The 18,322-nt window shown below is 44.2% G+C and overlaps 1 protein-coding gene across 1 annotated transcript; it reads right to left on the reverse strand.

The window, feature by feature from the left end:
* Positions 1-280: 280 nt before the first annotated feature.
* F3 (coagulation factor III, tissue factor) lies at positions 281-11,665 on the reverse strand. The gene is made up of 6 exons (XM_008146065.3): positions 11,369-11,665; positions 9,567-9,678; positions 5,505-5,695; positions 3,430-3,608; positions 2,607-2,766; positions 281-1,279 (listed from the first exon to the last, which is right to left on the reverse strand). The coding sequence occupies exons 1-6, from the start codon at positions 11,466-11,468 to the stop codon at positions 1,143-1,145; spliced, it is 879 nt and encodes a 292-aa protein (XP_008144287.2). The 5' UTR covers positions 11,469-11,665; the 3' UTR covers positions 281-1,142.
* Between the last annotated feature and the right edge of the window lie 6,657 nt (positions 11,666-18,322).

Here is an 18,322-nt window from a genome sequence, read left to right on the forward strand (position 1 = left end):
ACTGATGAACAAAAATAGAACCAGAGACCTAGAAGCATTGAGCAGACTGTCCAACCTATGAGGGAAGGTGGCGGCTCAGGGGGTAAGAGATCAACCAAAGGACTTGTATGCATGCATATAAGCATAACCAATGGACACAGACACTATGGGGGTGAGGGCATGTGCTGGGGGGTAGGAGCGGCTGGGGAGAGGTCAATGGGGGAAAAAGGAGACTCATGTAATACTTTAAACAATAAAGAATAAAAAAAACAATAAATGGAAGATATAATAAATGAAATAGTCACAATTCCCAGTCACCTTTATTTATATAAAACTATATTAAATAAATTATATCAATATATACAAACAGAATATTACTTCTATAAATAGAAAATCCCCATATATAAAACCTTTAAAAATTTATAAAAATATACACAATGTTGACCATATAAACTTGAAGTACCTTAAATCATAAACTTTAGTTTGTTTGTATAGTAGTCTTATAAAAATATAGCTAGCTGTCAAGTGTTTAATCAATAGCATTTAAGTCAGTTAAAGTGCTAAACTGTAATGCATATGCCCAAAGTTGTCAGGCTTGGTCAGGCAAAGTAGAAGTCTTCTGCATTTAACACATGCATATGTTTTGCCAACTGTTTTGAACCTCCAAAAGAACTCTTAAGAAAAAACAAACACCTAAACTCCACATTTTAAAAGGACAGACACATGTTAGAAAAGTCCACCCAATTTCCATTTTACTCTCCCACATGGTTTGAAGTCAGCGCGTTGAAAATACTCCAAAAGTCCACCAGGACTTTTTAAGGCATTTGTTCATTTGTTTTTGCTTAGATGGCCTGGTTTCGTCTTGAGTGTAGAAAATACAGTCTAAAGCATGATATGTGCAAAAGATGCCATAGTGTTAAAAAAGAAATTTAAAAAACTTGGAATTGGTTGTACCATTCATTACATTCCAAAGTGATGAGTGCTGGTCTCAAAACCAGAATGCTAATCATGAGAACAGTCAGATAAAGAACTTTCTTTGGGCCCAAGGGTCTCCATGCTCCAAAATATTCATTTTTGTTTCCATATATTCCATTCTTTTCAAAGTTCTCTGTCACAGTGCAATACAAACTCTGCAGAAGTTGGCAGCTCCAATGTCACGTGCTTTATGCAACACCGAGCGGGGAGCTCTCCTTGCCACTTCGCCTTGTTCTGGCCTTCCTGCACTTGTATAGACACAGGGCCAGGGTGATGATGAAGATGATGGCCACAAACACCACTGCTCCGATGATGAAGAACATGTCTGAAAAATAAAAGTTACCAAGTCAATGTGGAGAGAGAGCTCGAATCCCATTTATCAGTGGACAGAACTGAGGGCTTAACTCCAAATTACACCATCCTGCTTTTGCGTAATTTGAAATTTCTTTCCTCAGCTCTTTCCACCACAACGCATTTTGGTTAGGAAAGAATTTGTCAAACCCTAGATGTTGTAGGGCAATTGACAAAGGCCAAAAGCTTTAAGTAGGCCATTTAGTCAACTGGATAATGTTCATAGTCTAGAGAAGGTACACACAGATTGAAGTAAGAACAGCTGTTAGAAACAACTGGCTAAGAATAGTGCATAATGCTGAGTTTGGTGGCAATGATTACAGTAGAAGATGAACTATCAGTGCAAAGAGACACACAGAGGGCTACCAGAATTCAGCTGAGAGAGATGATAACTGGCTGGGGCAATAAGAAGGCTTCCGGGTGGAGGTGGCAACTGCAATGGTTCTCAAAGGACGCCTTTCAGCAGATACAGAAGAGGCCTGGGAAGCAGCGATCGGGATGTGCACGAAGACAGAGGCAGCGGAACTCGAGTTGGCTTTAGGAAGGTGGATGTGAGGGCTGTGGGTACGATGGCCCAGAGGGTGCAGGACCAGAGAGAAGGAGGGTCCTTCCCTTCTGTCAGTGTCAATAAATGGAGGAGAATTTATTTTAAAGTGTTTTTAAATTTTAAAATCTCTTCTTAGCAAGGAGCTAGGTCATCATTACTATCTTTTGACTTTTAATCCCTGGAAGTACTCAGAGCACTTTCTTTACACAGCCTGGAGGGAGACTCCTCGGCTTATAGCTTCGTGTACGTACGTGTGTACAGACCCACAGCAATTCCTGTTAGAAGCCTCTCCTCACCGTGTGTGGACCCCGTGTGTGCACATGCATGGACACACGTACATGGGTATATGTGACAGACTGAATCCCTTCCCTTCATGGGTTAGACTTTACAGCTCACTGTGGGTGCTCACAGCTGGTCCAGATGCTCCCCCACAAACCCCGAAGATTAGAATTTAAGTATGAAAACATGCCCAGGGAAATCTGTGATTGATACTAAACCCCAGACACGGACTATGTGCCTAGCACTCAGCAGAGAGCTTAGCGCGTGGTAGGCGCTCAAGAAAGTACTCGCTACTATAAGAAACAACAAAGAAACATTTCTAACTGCCTAAAATTAGGAGTAATTTCCAAAAAACACAAAACCAAGAAAAACCAAGACAGTTTCTCTCTGAACAAAGGACATCCTGGTTCTGCGGGTGGAGCTGGTCCTCTGGAGGGCACCTGTGCCTGCGCGCCTGCCGGGCAGAGCCACTCACCTTTGAACACGCCCTTCTCGTGGCTGGTGCACTCAATGGGGCTTTCTGGACTCTTCTGGTTAGCTTTTCGTGATGCAATCACGGCTTGAACATTGAAACAGTAGTTTTGTCCTTTATCCACATCAATCAAAAACTCATTAGTGTTTGTCTTGACCATTTTCTGTTAAAAGATAAAGAGTTCTTAATTCATCTGGGCTCCAAGTGAGTTCTTTCTCCTTTACCAGGTCACTGTGGAAGCAAAAGCCTACGTGGACACATCTGACATATACAGGACTAGAAGTGACTTGGCTAAATATTCCTCATGCTAACTGCTGAGGGTGCTTTTTCCAAGACTAGAGCTATCCAACTTAGTCCCTGTGGGACAGTGGTCGGCAAACCATGGCTCGCGAGCCACATGCGGCTCGTGAGCCGCAGTTTGTTGCTCTGTTGACTAATGAGTTTGCCGACCACTGCTGTAGGAAATGTTTGCAGTAAAGGAAAGGAAAGATGATGTATTAATTGTTGAATGGAAAACAAATTTTGTCTTTATGATCCTCAATAGAGAAAGAAATGTGAGACCTGACAGGAACTTTAGAGATGATCTGGTCCAGCCTCTTGGCTGAGGAACCTGGGTATCCAAGGGGGCCTTGCCCAAAGTCACAAGGTCGCTCAAAGTAACGGGTAGAACCAGGACAGCAAGCACCCCTCTCACCCCTCTCACCCCACCACACTGCCCTCTCAACCACCCTGTTCTGCTACTTTGGAATTGGGGCAGAAGTGGGTTGTAAAATCAAGGACCCACAATTTAAAGCAAGTCATAAAAACCAGTGCAAAAAATCCTCACCTTTCCTGTACTTGAAGCTTTCCAATAGTAAAGTGTGTAACTTAAGTCCTCGCCAAAGACATCCCGGAGGCTCAGGAATGTGCCATTCATTCTGACTAAGGTCCGTGTATCCTGTACCGTCACATTCAGTTTTGTCCCAATTTGTTCAAAACTCTGAATTGTTGGCCGTCCGAGGTTTGCTAAAACAGAAAATAAACTTCGTTGGAACCAAAGAATTCTCTACAAATAGAACCCCATTTAGTTATCACAGTTCATACCCTGGTCATCCCTCATAAAACACCTGCTTAGAACCCGCTCCCTAGCAGTAGTGAGCCAAGTGGCACCACGCCGAACCCCGAGACCTGCTATAGAAGCACTACCCATTGGATGTATAACCGGAGGCACCGGTGTCAAGTTACCTTTCCTTGTAATCACATTAGAAAATGTGAAAAGGAACAGGTGAAATGAATTCCAGTAATACATCTTATTTAACCCATTATAGTGAAAATATTATCATTTCAACAGGTAATCAATCTAAAACTTTTGGAGATATTTTTCAAAATCTAGTGTGTATTTTTACCCTTATAGCATATGCCACATTTCTAGGGCTCAATAGCCATACATGGTTAGAGGCTACTGTATTAAACAACACAGTTGCACAAGATTCCATATTTTAGGTAACATAAATGAGGGGCTGTGGGGAAGCCCAGGAGATGTCCTGGCACCTCAAGGAACCAGTGTTAAGCCGTGGGACTCTGGAGGGCTCAATGATCCCAGGTGCTTTGGTTGAATAACAATAAAATCAATCCCAATAATTTAACACAAATTATGTGCAGGCACATGCAAAATAAACATGCCAAGTATATTTTATCTTGTACCAAAAAGGGATTTGAAGTGGCTTACAAAAAAACCCAAGACCTATAACAGAAAACCAAGTGGGTGCCATCAAGGGAAGGAGGACAATCAGTGACCCGGGGCAGAGTTACCCGAGGGGACATGGATGTGGTGTCTAATGCCCCGCTGGATGCCGTGACAGATACACAAGCGAAAGACAGGTTCTGGCAGACAGGGGCTCAGGAAAGGCAGCCAGATCCACCCGGGCTAAGGCCACCTTCTATTTCCACCCTCCAAGTAGACACCAGAGGGGAAAGGTTGGCTGCCTGTCCCTCTGCCCCTTCTCACCAGTCCCGCCTCCAGAAACTCTCCTCTCTCACGGGGTGGTCAGAGGGGCAGATAGAAAAGCACCCACAGCATGACCCTTTCATTTTAACCTTTCATTCTAGGTCTTCCTCAAAGACCTCTGAGGATTTAAAGACCTTAAAAGACCTTAAAAGATTTCACCCTTCCCAGTGTGTTACAGGTTTATTTAAAATACCTAGTTGAGAGCCATAGTCAGGCCAAAAAATGTAATCTCCTACTTGGCCGGGATCCTGTGCATTCCCCTGAGAGATACTAAGGTCTGCTTACTGGGGCAAAGGCGGGGGAGGAAAGCACTCTGCACTTTCAAAACCTGCACGAAGCAGGCAGGCTGGGAGCGGCTGGGCACAGCACGGGGCTCAACCTTGGCCAGATGAGGTCAGCAAGCCTGACTCTGGATCAGAGGGAAACTGGACTTTCCCTGAGCAGTTGTGACTGTGAAGAACTGTAAACTGGGACTTCTGGTCTGAGGATGGGATGGAAATGTTGTGTGTGTGTGTGTGTGTGTGTGTGTGTGTGTGTGTGTGTGTGTGTGTGTGTGTGTGTGTGTGTGTGTGTATGTAAATAAAATTTCCAAAATATATATGGAGAAACACTGAAACCGCAGTCCTGGTGGATGTCCTAGTCCCCCAGGCCCCATCCGGCCTGTTACCGGCACGGTCTGGGGACAGGCTGGTGGAGAAAGTTACTTGATGACACTGTTATCAACTCCAAAGTCCATGCTCTGGGCACCTCCTACCACACTGGAATGAGCGAAGAGGGCTGGGGCACTTTCTGGTTCCCGAGAAAAAAGATGTGGTTCTGAAGAAATCTTGTCTTATCTCCTGGCCCCTAAGGGTCATGAGCTCACAAAAAGATTCAGGAGCTTATAAAAACGAGAGTGAAACGGATCTACTTACTCTCTAAGTAAGGAATGAACTCCGGGGAGTTTGTGTACTTGGGCTCCCCTGTGTAACCGGTGGCATTTGCCGGCATGGAAAGGACCCGCGCTGAGTACGTCTGCTTCACGTCTTTCACAATCTCATCAGTGAGGTCGCACTCTGTGTCTGTGATGGAGTAGCATTTGTTTTTCCAGTTTCCTAATCTATGGCTAAAGGAAGGAAGAGAAATGGAACATTAGGGTTTGTATCCAACAAGACAGATGGCTGTTACAATAATAGCATCCACAGCCACTCGTGAGCAGGCACTCCCATGCTAAGCACTTTAGATGCACTGGAGTCCTCACAGTAACCTGGGGTGGCTCTGTAATCATCTCTCTTTTCATAAAAAGGTAACTGAGGCAAAATGAGATTAGGTGACCAGCTCAGTCACACAACTGACCTAACTTTAAGCCAGACAACAGTTTCTGGGGTCTGTGCTCTTAACCATTTTGTTAAATATCTTTCTTAGAATGTACACGATTTTTTTTATTAAGGCCCGATTATTTATTACTTAGTATATTGTACTACATTCTATTTATTATAAACATTCTATATTGTAGACATTCTTTGTAGAATATAGTCAATGTAGTAATAATGGAATCCATATAATATATTCTACACATTACATTCTATCACGGCAATTGTTGGTGTGGTTATTTAATATTTATTGAATCTACTATATGCCAGGTACTATACTAGGCCTTTTACATGTTACTTCATTTGATATGATCCTTCCAAGAAGGTATTGGATCTTTTTTACACACAAGGATACTGAAGCTCGATACGCTAAGTAATTTGTACAAGGTCATGTAACGAGGTGAGAACTGTGTCTGTTCATCTCATTCTGCTACATGCCTCTCTCACTTTAAAAAGATGTGACTACTTCCCAATAAAGACCACAGAATAACAATAGTATCTCTCTCACAAAGCCTGAAAGACTAAGAGGCTAAAAGATCTTCCTTCATTGAAGAGGAAATTATTTAAAGAACTTCTATAAATATAAAATTATTTTAGAGGACCCAAACAATCCATAGATAAATGTCCCTGCGACTTGATCCACACACTTCAGTCCTCTCTCACTGGACAGCCTCACTGCTCTTCCCTTCTCTTCAGCATCATCCACTGCCCCAGCCCCGTCCGTCATTTAGGGCCTTTTCCAGTCCCACTTTCCCCGGGAACCCAGATCTCCTTGCTCAGATCGGATCTCTCCCCTCTCTGTTCCCCAGCACTGATATCTTCACTAGAGCACTTCATGTTCAACACAGTCTGCACGGGACCAGGGGTCCATCCATGCCCTTGTGTTTGCTGTCAAGCAGCAAGGCTGTAGGGCTTACACACAGCAGGCCTTGCTCAGTATTAGATCGTTTGCATTTACAGGTTGAATGAGGGGGAAAGCAAACTGAATTCAATTGTCCAAATCCATGCCCATGAGCCAGAAACAGGTATTTTTCAAAAATCGGAACGAAATAACACCCTTTGTCCTAAAATTCACAAACTAACATTGATACAGAAACATTTTGATTTCTGAGATTTCTCTAATTTTCTGTGATACAAGTAGAGAGGCTGCTTTAATTCTGGAGTGAAAAAGGTGAAGGAAAACATGATGATTCTTCTTCACCCTATGGCAAACACGTTGTTCAGATAAGAAGAGGAAGACTGCTGGGCTCCGAGCCTACAATCCATCAGACAGATCTGTATTTGGTTTCTCCCAGTTCACGCATAGGAATTACAGGACTCAACGTCACCGAATCTAGTGAAATGGGTAAAGCTGTGTAAACAAGTAATAAAGGGGCAATTCTGTAGTAAGCGCCTCTGAGCACTGTTACCAGCACTAACACTTTAAAAGCCTTCGAGGATCCTCTAAGTATTCATTACAAAATCTCCTGACTTGGAAATAATAAAAGTCCTGCCTCAATTACTAAAAAATTCCAACGGAATCAAGACTCATAATAAAAGTCCTGCCTCAATTACTAAAAAATTCCAACGGAATCAAGACTCATCAATGTAGGAACAGGTTGTTTTCTAGAAGCTTTGGAAGTTCCGTTTTAGAATTCAAACATCCCCGTGGAATCAGTCTTACAGGTGATGTTTCAGTGCTTGAGCCAATAGCACTTTGCAACCATCACTGAAACTATTTCCAAATGGGAAAAATACAGTTGGAGCTCCAAATAGGGGCTGCAGGCCCAGCAGTGGTGCCCCGTGGCTGGGGACAGGCCAGTGGTGGGTGCAAAGGAGCAGCAGGTGGAGAGGAGTAGCAGGTGGAGATGCTGCCGTTAGAGAAGGAAAACTGGGAGGGAAGGCGGCCCACTGAGGAGATGGAGCCTCACAGAAAAACCTGAGGAATAAGGGGAAACTCGTGTTTTGGCACCAACCCTTCTTCCTCCTCCCAGCTGGGCGGGGGCTCACATCGTCTGTGGCAGACCTGCCAGAGAGGGTGGTGGTGGTAGAATACTGGGCAGACCTTGGTTCCAGACCCAGCTGGGCACTTACCATCAAGGCACTCATGAATTAATCCCTCATCTTCCTAGGGCAATGGTTTCCTTTTCCATAAAATGACTGCTGTGGTCCTGTTCCCCAGGAATCCCGTTTACCTCACAGCGACAACACAGAAGAGTGAGGTCTGCAGCAGGGCGGAGGGACTGCTCGCAGGTCCTCGAGCACATGGGCGAGAGTATGAGGAGATCTGGGCTCCGCAAGAACCCCGTGTCCACGGGCACCCCCAACCAGCATCTCTGCACTAGGATGTTTGCACACAGGGGCTGCACTCACTTGAATAGCAGCCCTGGGAAGTCCAAGAACTGAGAGCTAACAAAGGCTTATATTTAAAAACCAGGGAAACCATAACTATGTTTCCACATGCTCACTAGACATAAGACTGAATATATTTAGGAGGTAAGCATTCCTCCTAAAATGTTATTTTCAATCTCCAGAAGAAAAGTATCTACCGAAGTCAACTTCAGCTCTGTATTCTTGACTAGTGGAATCCGAATTGACAACTTTGACCATAATCATAATTATGACCTCAGGTTATGAAATTCCTTTCTCTCCCTCTATCTACACATGCATTTGTGCGCAAGCGTGCGGACACACACAAACACACACACACACACACACTCTCTCTCTTCTCTGTTGGTTTGGCAATAGTCATCATGAAGTTCATTTTGTAAAACAAGAACATCTACCTAAATGACTGCCTCCATATGTAGGAGTTGCATTCCTAATGCTATAAAAAGGCTTGACAAGCTAAACAATACAAAACAAAAAGCAAAACACCTTAATTTTAGCCAGTGATACTTTTGTGCTTTTGCACAATGTGTTAAAATAATTTCCACAGCTGCTCTACTCTAATTAGTAAGATCTCTACCAAGCCTCCTAGAACCTTTCAGAAATGAGAAACTTACAAGAATCTAGAGAAAACCATCAAGGAAGACATGTCAACATTTAGACTGAGTATACTGGATTATGGGCTCTGGGGGAGAACTGTCAATCAGAGGAGCCCTGACAGCTGGGCGTGCAGGCAGAGGAGTATTTCTTTCCAGCGTGGTGAGTCATGAAATTGACCTCCTCCGTTAGCACGTATGCAACCGAAGTGTAAATCACGAGTCCAAGGATGAACGCATCAAACATTGCTTCAGGGCAATATATGTATCCAAACTCCTGCCCACCTCTTCCCTAACACGTTAGAGCAGGCTTACAGTCTAGACAGCACTGAAAAAGACGTGTGCGCTTAGGTGAGATGAGTTATCCATCCAGAATCATATCATCAGTGACAACAAGGCTTACTCAAGAATATTCACCTCTTCACAGCTTCTATTCCACTTAGGAATTTTCCCATCACCTCCAAAAGCAATTAAAATGTTGTAAGAGTTTAAGAGCTGGAAATGTTGCAGGCTTAGCAGAGTATGGCAAATTACCATGTCATCTATCCAATAATCTCAACCATCAATCAGCTTTAAAGACATTTAAAGTAGAACCATCAAAACAGCACAGGGAAGGAGAGACATCAGAAACCGTATTTTCCTCTTTTTGTATCTAACTTACCTTATCTGAACAGTGTAGACATGATTGATGGGCTTGGGTTCCCACTCCAAAATTGTCTTGAAATTCGTTGATTTCCATGTTAAATTATATGCCACCACCACACCTGTAGTGCCTTTAAACAAGAGGAACAGCTATTATTACATGAACTTCTCAGCACATGATTTCACGTTGAAGGTATAAAACACCTTACCCCCTAAACATCACCATAAACCTCACGGTAATATTTTTCCAACGATGAAAGCTTCATTACTGAATTATCCAGAGGGAAAAAAAAAAATCAAATTTTTCCCAAACCCAGAATTTCCTCGTGGTAGGCTCTTCCTTGTAATGTAAAGAAACAGGCAAGGATCTTGAAATTATTGTTTGAAATCATTCATGTGGGACTCCCTGTGATAGCCTGACCCGGAAGCACAGCCCAGGAACCATCAGGGCCCTAGGGCCGTGGTTGGCAAACTGCGGCTCGAGAGCCACATGCGGCTCTTGGGCCCCTTGAGTGCGGCTCTTCCACATAATACCACGGCCTGGGCGAGTCTATTTTGAAGAAGTGACGTTAGAAGAAGTTTAAGTTTAAAAAATTTGGGCTCTCAAAAGAAATTTCAATCGTGGTACTGTTGATATTTGGCTCTGTTGACTAATGAGTTTGCCGACCACTGCCCTAGGGGGTCCATGACCCAGCTGGGGGAGCCTGGGACTCTAAGGTTGAACTCTGTTAGGGAAGGCCAGCCAGGGAGGGTCTTCCACAAGTTATGGAAAAGGGCAAATCCCACATGTGTGAGAGCAGTTAGGGCTGCATCTAATGAAAAAGCCAAATCTTGATCCTTTTCATTTTTATCTAAAATGTCTCTATCCTGAAACTCCAGTAGACACGTAGGCAGATGTTGGGCCTGTCACACCAGAGGATTACACAGGTTAGGATGCTTTGTTATTATATTTTATTTTTCTAGGACATTAACATTTTTATTAATTTTTTGTTGTTAATCCTCACCGAAAAATATTTTTCCCACTGATTTTTAGAGGGAGTAGAAGAGGAGGAAGGGAAGAGGGGGGCTGGAAGAGGTTTTAATATAAAATGTCCTTGTTATAGGAATGTTTAGTCTTATTATTTCTTCTTCAGTACATTTTTGGAAGTTAAAAACAATGTATATTTAGATATCACCATATGTTCACTAATTTCTTTAATCACTAACTTCCTGTCTTTCAGACTTTTTTTTCCTAGAATAATTTTTCTTTAGGATGCTTTGTTATTAAGGTCTGCGTTGCCAATTCTGACTGGGCAGGTCAGTCACTGCCCTGCCTCGCACAGGCATACTGAGGCACGGACAATGTAATGACTGCTTCAATCCAAGAGACACTCTGCAACAGGATCGCCTCTAACTCAATCTAAACCAGGACGATCAAGACAACACCGAGGGCCGCTCTTTATTAAGTGCATAATAAAGATAATATTAAGGATAATATCCAAACCACTGCATGCGGACCCGTGCAGGTGCGGACCCAAGGACCACCTTCAAGGTCACTGGGAAGCTTTTTCCCTAAACTTGAAGCTGGAGCCACAACTTCACTTACACAAACTACGCATCTCCCAGCGAGCATCTCTAGCAGATGCAGGCGGGGTCCCAGGCACCAACCGCCCACCCTCCAACTCGGGCCCAGGTTGGTTCAAACGCGGGTGGGTGAGCCTGGCTGAGCTGGGCAGGCGCTGGGGGCACCTCCAGGCAGCAGGACGAGCCCGCGGTCAGCCAGGACTGATCCCCGCTTCGGGCAGAGCGCCCCGGGAATTCAGGGAGGCGGGTGCCACTCACCTGAGGCTCCGGCCACCTGGACCAGGACCCAGCCGAGGAGGAGTGTCCTGGAGACAGCGGCCTCGGGGCAGGTCAGCCGGGGTCCGGTGGGAGACGCCATGTCCAGGAGCTGGTGGCGAGGTCGGGAGGATTCGCTGCGCCCCGAAGGCTGGGAAGGTTGGGCCGAAAGCGCCCCTGGGGAAAGAGCGGGAAGGGGCGCGGGGAGCCGCGTCTGGAGAAGCGGGTGCCGGGCGCGCTATTAAAGGGCCGCGCGGCCGCCCGCGCCTCCGCGATCCCGGCGCCCGCCCTGCCGACTCCCCGCCCCCGCCCGTCGTCGCCGGCAGTCGCGGTGGGCGGCCCCACGAATCCACACCCCTGCCCCGCCTCCTCCGCGAGGAAACTCCGGGACCCTGAAAGGAGTGATTCACCCGTGATTCAACCGCGCCGCCGAGCTCCGAGTGGCCCTCGGTCGCTGGAGGCTCCAGGTGCCGGGGGGAACCAGGTCTCCCGCCCCCCTTTTACCCCCCCCCCACCCCACCCCGCCCCAGGTCCCCTGACCCTCAGCCCCCTGACCCCAGGCCACCGGGGCGGCGACTCCGCCGTCCAGCCCGAGCGGACAGCAGGTCTGGGGGGGGAGAGAGAGCAGGAGTTGGAAAGAGTTCTCGGGATGGAGGAGAGGGCTTCCTCCTTCCACTCGGTGACCGCGTGTGGTCCGGGCCGGGGGAGCGGCAGCATTTACCAAGTTTAATAGCAAGTCCCAGCTCCTGGCACCCGCTCAGCTCCCTCATCAAAGGGCATTTCCCCCCGCACTTTGCCCACGTGGGGGCTGGGCCTGGGAATCGGTAGCCCAGTAACCGCAGGGCGGTGAGCAGGGAGGCCCTCTGCCCGCGGCGGTTTCGTCTTCTGCCCAGAAAGCAGTGGTACCTGGCCTTCCCCCCCCCCGCCAGGCCCTTAGCGCGGTCCTTGAGGAGGTGCAGATGCAGGTGTCAGCGACAGGTCCCAAGGTCAGTTAACCCCCGAACGACCCCGGGTTGTGACCGCGGAAAAGCAGTCCCAGACCTGGCATTCTGCCCTGGGAGAGTTCCAGGGTGACATCTGCAGGCCTGTGGTTCCAGAAGGGATTGTTCTCACATTGAGGAAGACATCTGTGGAACTGAGTTCCGCTCAAGTGCGGAGAAACAAAAATGAAATTAAATTATGTAACTACATTTTCGTGCGGCTACTGTTAACTTTTGGGTTTTCTGAATTAGTTTCTGACTTCCTCTTCTGGGCTGTGCTGTGAAATGGTTAGGCAAGAGAATGTCCATTTTATTCTACTGAATGGCATTGCACGCGGGCTTTTCAAAGCACTTCCCATCATTCGTTATGACTGTGTAGTTGCCTCCAAGACAGGCTGGAGAGCTTTTAGGGGGAGAGTGGAGTCTTTTCTTTCTCACCTTCTTCCCCATCTTTTTTCCCCCTAGGGATATTAGCCTTGCATTTTAGTGCATACTGCACACACATTTCCGTATAGCCCGCTGAGCCATAGCATTGCCCGCATTTCTTAAAAAAAGAAATAAAACTTTGCAAAAGTTTTAGCTTCTCCCTTTGCCTGAACTGAAATAGCACATCCAGGTTTAGCTCTTGTAGTCCTTCCGTCCTGGAAGCTGTGAGTTGCACTTGCTGGTTTCCTCTTTGAGCTCTCTTCCAGCTCTAAAACCCACAACGTTTATATTTGCAAACCTAAGCCATGCAATCCTCCTTTTCACAGTCGCTGGCCTGAGTCATTGTCTAACAGATCTTTAGCTCCATGTGGAATGTTGATTTTTTTTTTTTTTCTTTTTACTCTGGAGTGAAGGTAACTAGGAGAAAATGTTACACATCAATCAAGTATGTTAGGGGACCCAAGGAATTGTTGCTATTCCAGTTGGAACTACCAACTGTCCTGAAATCATAAAGGGCTTTAAGCCATGTCAAGATCAGCATTTTGATAAGAAAAATATGTTTAACATTAGATTTTGATACAACCTTAAAGGTTGATAGATCACATGTATGTTTATTTTGCACACTTACTAAAATTATCAGACAGAGAAGAGAGGAATTTCTTGGGTGTTTGCATAGCTTTTGGAGTAAATATAGAATAACATTCTTCAAGATTTTAATGCTAAAAATTATTACTATTTTTAAGAAGAAGAGGGAGAAAATTGGCTATGATAAACATCTCATAGCAAATTTTTTTCTTGGTTGATCCGACTATGGCCAGATGCTCAGCACCGTTGAAAGTACATTTTTAAAATTTCACTATTGATAGTTATTGCACAGGAACAAATTGATTGTTAAAGAATTTCATTAACCTTACACAATTTTTAAAACCCCCTTCAGTAAAGTCAAGCTTAGCAGTTACCACTGTTCCTTTCAACATGATACATCTTGGAGACCCCGAGAAGTTTGAAAAATTCCTAAACTTTAATGACAATCAGGCTGGCCTGACCAAGTCCTTTATGATTAGATATTAGAATGTCAGAGGGCAGGAGGGGACCTCACAGACATCCTTTTAAGATGAGAATCCTGCGGTCACCTGGCCTGAGTGAAACTAGCTTGCCTAATCTTCTGGCCCCAGGAGATTTCTTTCCGTTGCCATGCTTTCTTTTACTCCCAATGCATGAAGTACGATTGGGCTATAAGCCCAGGTTTATTGGATTAATTTGTACATCTATAGGCACTTAACAATGCTCTTCAGTTAGTGTGTAACAAACTTGCAGTTTGGGGTACTCACTGTTCTTCAGCAGAAATTATCCTGACGGTTATTCCTTGAAACATACGTGCAGGGAGACGTGTACGTAGAAGAGGGAGGTTGCGTTGCCTTTGCATAACCAGTGATGAAATGTGGTTGATGAGGAGTTGGAAGATGACCGGGGTGATGTTGCAGCCCTTCCTCTGCACTGTTATAGCACTCACACCAACTTCACCCCCTGGACTATTGCGGGCTTCACTGCTTTCCACTGTTTGTTGTCTGTCCTCCCCACTACAGCCCCTTGGGAGAATAAGGAGGTTTTTTTCTTTAAATTTCTCAATCCTTTGCCCAATTAGCAGCACATGGTAGACTTAAAAAAAAAATATAATATATATATATATATATATTATATATATATTATTGATTTCAGAGAGGAAGGGAGAGGGAGAGAGAGATAGAAACATCAATGATGAGAGAATCATTGGTCGGCTGCCTTCTGCATGCCCCACACTGGGGATCGAGCCCACAGCCCGGGCCTGTGCCCTGACCAGGAATCGAACCTCGACCTCCTAGTTCATAGGTCGATGTTCAACCACTGAGCCATGCTGGCCGGGCCACATGGTAGACTTTTAACACATTTTGAATCAATGACTGCTTTTGGAACCATGCATGCAGCCAAATATTTTCATTGTGCCCTTGGCTGGTTTGGCTCAGTGGATAGAGTGTCGGCCTGCAGACTGAAAGGTCTCAGGTTCGATTCCGGTCAAGGGCATGTACCTTGGTTGCGGGCACATCCCCAGTAGGGAGTGTGTAGGAGGCAGCTGATCGATGTTTCTCTCCCATCAATGTTTCTGACTCTCTATCCCTCTCCCTTCCTCTCTGTAAAAAACCAATAAAAATATTTAAAAAAAATCATTTCATTAGTATTTAAGAGATGAAATTTGTCTTTGAAAATTTTCTGTCTCAGGACTGAGTGTTCCAACATGCTCAGATTGGTAAGAAAATATAAATCCATTGTGGCTTTCAAGGTATCACTTGACAGCAAACTTCAGCTGTCTAACTAGGGATTACTAATCCTTGCTACTCGGGAAAATCTAATCAGCAGGAGAGGTAGCTGAGCAGCAGAAAACAAATGCGGAAGTTTGGGAACTGTTAGCATTTTTCGTAAAGACTGGATTCTGGCATGAGTCAGAAGAACTTTCAGCCACATGATGAAGCTGTTGATAGCTCTTCTTGCATAGCAAGGCTTGGTGACTTTTCAGAATGAATTGCACAAAATGTATATCTCCCCAGGAAAGGGTGATAGCAGGTGAAATTGAGAGTAATTCATATAAAATTATTACATGCATATAAAATGGCAAAAAGAGCAATGAAATCATTTTACCCCAAATTCAGGTAAAAGGGAAAATATAAGAAAAGACCAGAGGGAATTAAGAGTGGGAACGCAGCCCAGATGGTGTGGCTTAGTGGTTGAACATGGATCCATGAACTAGGAGGTCATGGTTTCATTCTCGGTCAGGGCACATGCCCTGGTTGCTGTCTTGATCCCCAGTAGGGAGCGTGCAGGAGCCAGCTGATCAATGATTCTCATCATTGATGTTTCTATCTCTCCCTCTCCATTCCTCTCTCTGAAATCAATAAAAATATATTAAAACAAAACCAAAAACAGTCGGAACACAGAGTTCTAGGGAAAAGAAAAGTGACTCAGCAGAACCTAAAACACATCTGGCGGGGTATAGTTAGTCATGGAAAATTTGGCAGTCATGATTATGCATTTTGTAAAAATAATTATATGCTAGTCCAACTGCTAACGTTTAGGCCAAGATTAAATAGTTGAAAGCCCACACAATGAAATCTATTATCCTGGTCACTCAAAATCCTTCTATTAAAGTTTAAAGAAAGCTTTGACAAATAAGTGATCACATACACCAGTATTCTGAAAAGTATAATTTTAGAGAAAAAAATCTTCCAGGTCAAATTAGGCAAGGATTAGTATTTTCAGCACACAGCTATATAAATATAAGGCTTATCAAACTACTTGTCACTTTCATTTTGATAACAGTGAATATTATTTTTTATTCTCTACATGCAATAGTGACAAAATAAATAAAAACATAAATGTAAATTGTGGATATTGTTATTTAACAATTAATAAATTTTGTTCCATACAAATAAAAAAATAAGATGTAGGTGTGTCATGGTTAGTCCATCAACAGGTATCTTTAACTCAGAGCTTGAAGTACATGGACTTTATCAATTTGAAAGTATTGATGAACTCTCAAAGTTTTGCACATGGAAAGAAAAATTCCAATACAGAAAGATGACTCTATAAAAAGGCAAGTCTAACAAAAAGATAACTAGGCATGGGATTCCTTAGATAAAGATAAAAACATTAGTGCAATAACCAAATTAAAAGCTTTGTATAGAATGCTTCATTCTTTTTAACATTATTCATTTTTTGACATAAAATAGAATAATTCACAGATGCTCCAAATTTTAGCCTGTTACCTATTCAGTCACTTGCTACCTTTCATAGATAATAGCCCATCCTATTACACCAGTTCCTCTATCAGAGCTTTCAAGCCAGGAAGTAATTCCTGGTTAAAGGAAGTTATTTCCACACCGGAAGCATGTTAATAATGTTTGGCTAGTTGTAATTGCCATCCTAAACCATTACCATTTAAGTTATGATAACTCACAGTTTTAAATCAGCTAAAACAAGCAATAAAATGACTCATATTCTCTGTCATAAGGGAAGTAAAGGGAGATATACTATAGAGCGTGCTTGTGTTACCGCGACAGTGAGTGAGTTTTCAGAGTTTTGTAAACTTTATAGACAACTATTAAAATGACCAAATTGAAAGGATTGGTCTTTGGCCTGGACCTTAATCTTAAGAATAACATTTATTTTACAGCTCCTATCCTTTATGGATTTGTTACCCAAGGTCATGCCTTATACAGGTTAACAAATATTTATTGAGGGATTACTATGAGTATGGCAATGCACCAGGAACTATTTTATGAGTTCCTTTTCTAAAACAACTTGGAAGCTAGTCAGGGAGCTGAGACAAATATGTAAGCTTCCAGGGGAAAAGGCAGTGTAAATGAAGTGGGACATGTTGTCCAGAGACTGCCTAGCACAGTGCCTGGCACATAATAGGTCCTCCACATCCATAAAGCTTTGTTTAAAGATCTAAAAGGTATTTAGGACCTCAGAGGGGAGAGTTCACTTTTCAGTAGGGTGATGAAAGAAGGTTCTCTTGAGGAAAGCAGTGTCTGAGCCGGATCACAGAGGGTCACAGAGCAGGAAGGGGTGAGGGCTGGGTGTGAGCAGAGAGGGGCCATGGGTAATGAGTTTAGAGAGCAGGGGTCTTGTAGGTGAGAAGTGTGGCTAGAAGCTACGCTTGTGGCCAGCTTTGTGGGCGACTCTGCTAGTAAGAAGTCTGAACTGGATTTAGCAGACAGTGCCTTAAGAAGCTCACCCTTCTGGTCATGGCATGTCAGAAGAATTGAGTCAGGGGAACACTTCAAGAAGCTAGGCCTCTACCCCACATGGTGGCCGAGGAATAGAAAGGAAGGACAGCTGTAGGAAACACTATGAAAAAGCAGTACAACTAAGTGCCTGATTGAAGGTAAGGCAGGAAGGAGAGAGAGGAGTAAGGTCTTGGGACAGAGAAAACTGGCCCCACAGGTCAAGTGCAGTGATTCTCAACCTTCCTAATGCCGCGACCCTTTAATACAGTTCCTCATGTTGTGGTGACCCCCAAACCATAAAATTATTTTCGTTGCTACTTCAGAACTGTAATTTTGCTACTGTTATGAATTGTAATGTAAATATCTGTGTTTTCTGATGGTCTTAGGCAACCCTGCTAGCGGTTCCTAAGGCGACCGCTGCTGTAGAGCCTAACACCATTGGAAAACACAGATATTTACATTACTGGACACATGACTCCTGGGTCTGGGTCATGTGTCCAGGCCTGGGTCATGTGTCCACTGGCCCTAGAGGTGGTTATGAGCTGAGACTGAGCAGAAAACCAGGTACATATGCAGTCTTAATCTTACTGAAAGACCCAATTCCTAAAAATAACTGGGCTACTTATCTTGTTACGTTTATCACTTCTTTGGGTTAAAGCAAGAACGGCCTCTCCAGTTGAATAAGTAAGAGCCACGTTAGGTTTCATCAGTCATTCAGATATTTCAATAAACAATTGTGGACCCCCTACCCTATGTGATAGGCATGATGGTAGGTGCTGGGGAACACA

Source organism: Eptesicus fuscus, chromosome 9 (genome assembly GCF_027574615.1).
Source record: "Eptesicus fuscus isolate TK198812 chromosome 9, DD_ASM_mEF_20220401, whole genome shotgun sequence".
NCBI lineage: Eukaryota > Metazoa > Chordata > Mammalia > Chiroptera > Vespertilionidae > Eptesicus > Eptesicus fuscus.

Bases quoted from the DNA above. Each gene is read 5' to 3' on its own strand.
- F3 (XM_008146065.3), bottom strand. From the start codon at position 11,468: ATGGCGTCTCCCACCGGACCCCGGCTGACCTGCCCCGAGGCCGCTGTC. The intron at 2,767-3,429 runs GTGAGGATTTTT...ATCTTTTAACAG, and splicing joins AAGCTTCAAGTACAGGAAAG to AAAATGGTCAAGACAAACAC. The intron at 1,280-2,606 runs GTGAGTGGCTCT...TTTATTTTTCAG, and splicing joins CGAGAAGGGCGTGTTCAAAG to ACATGTTCTTCATCATCGGA.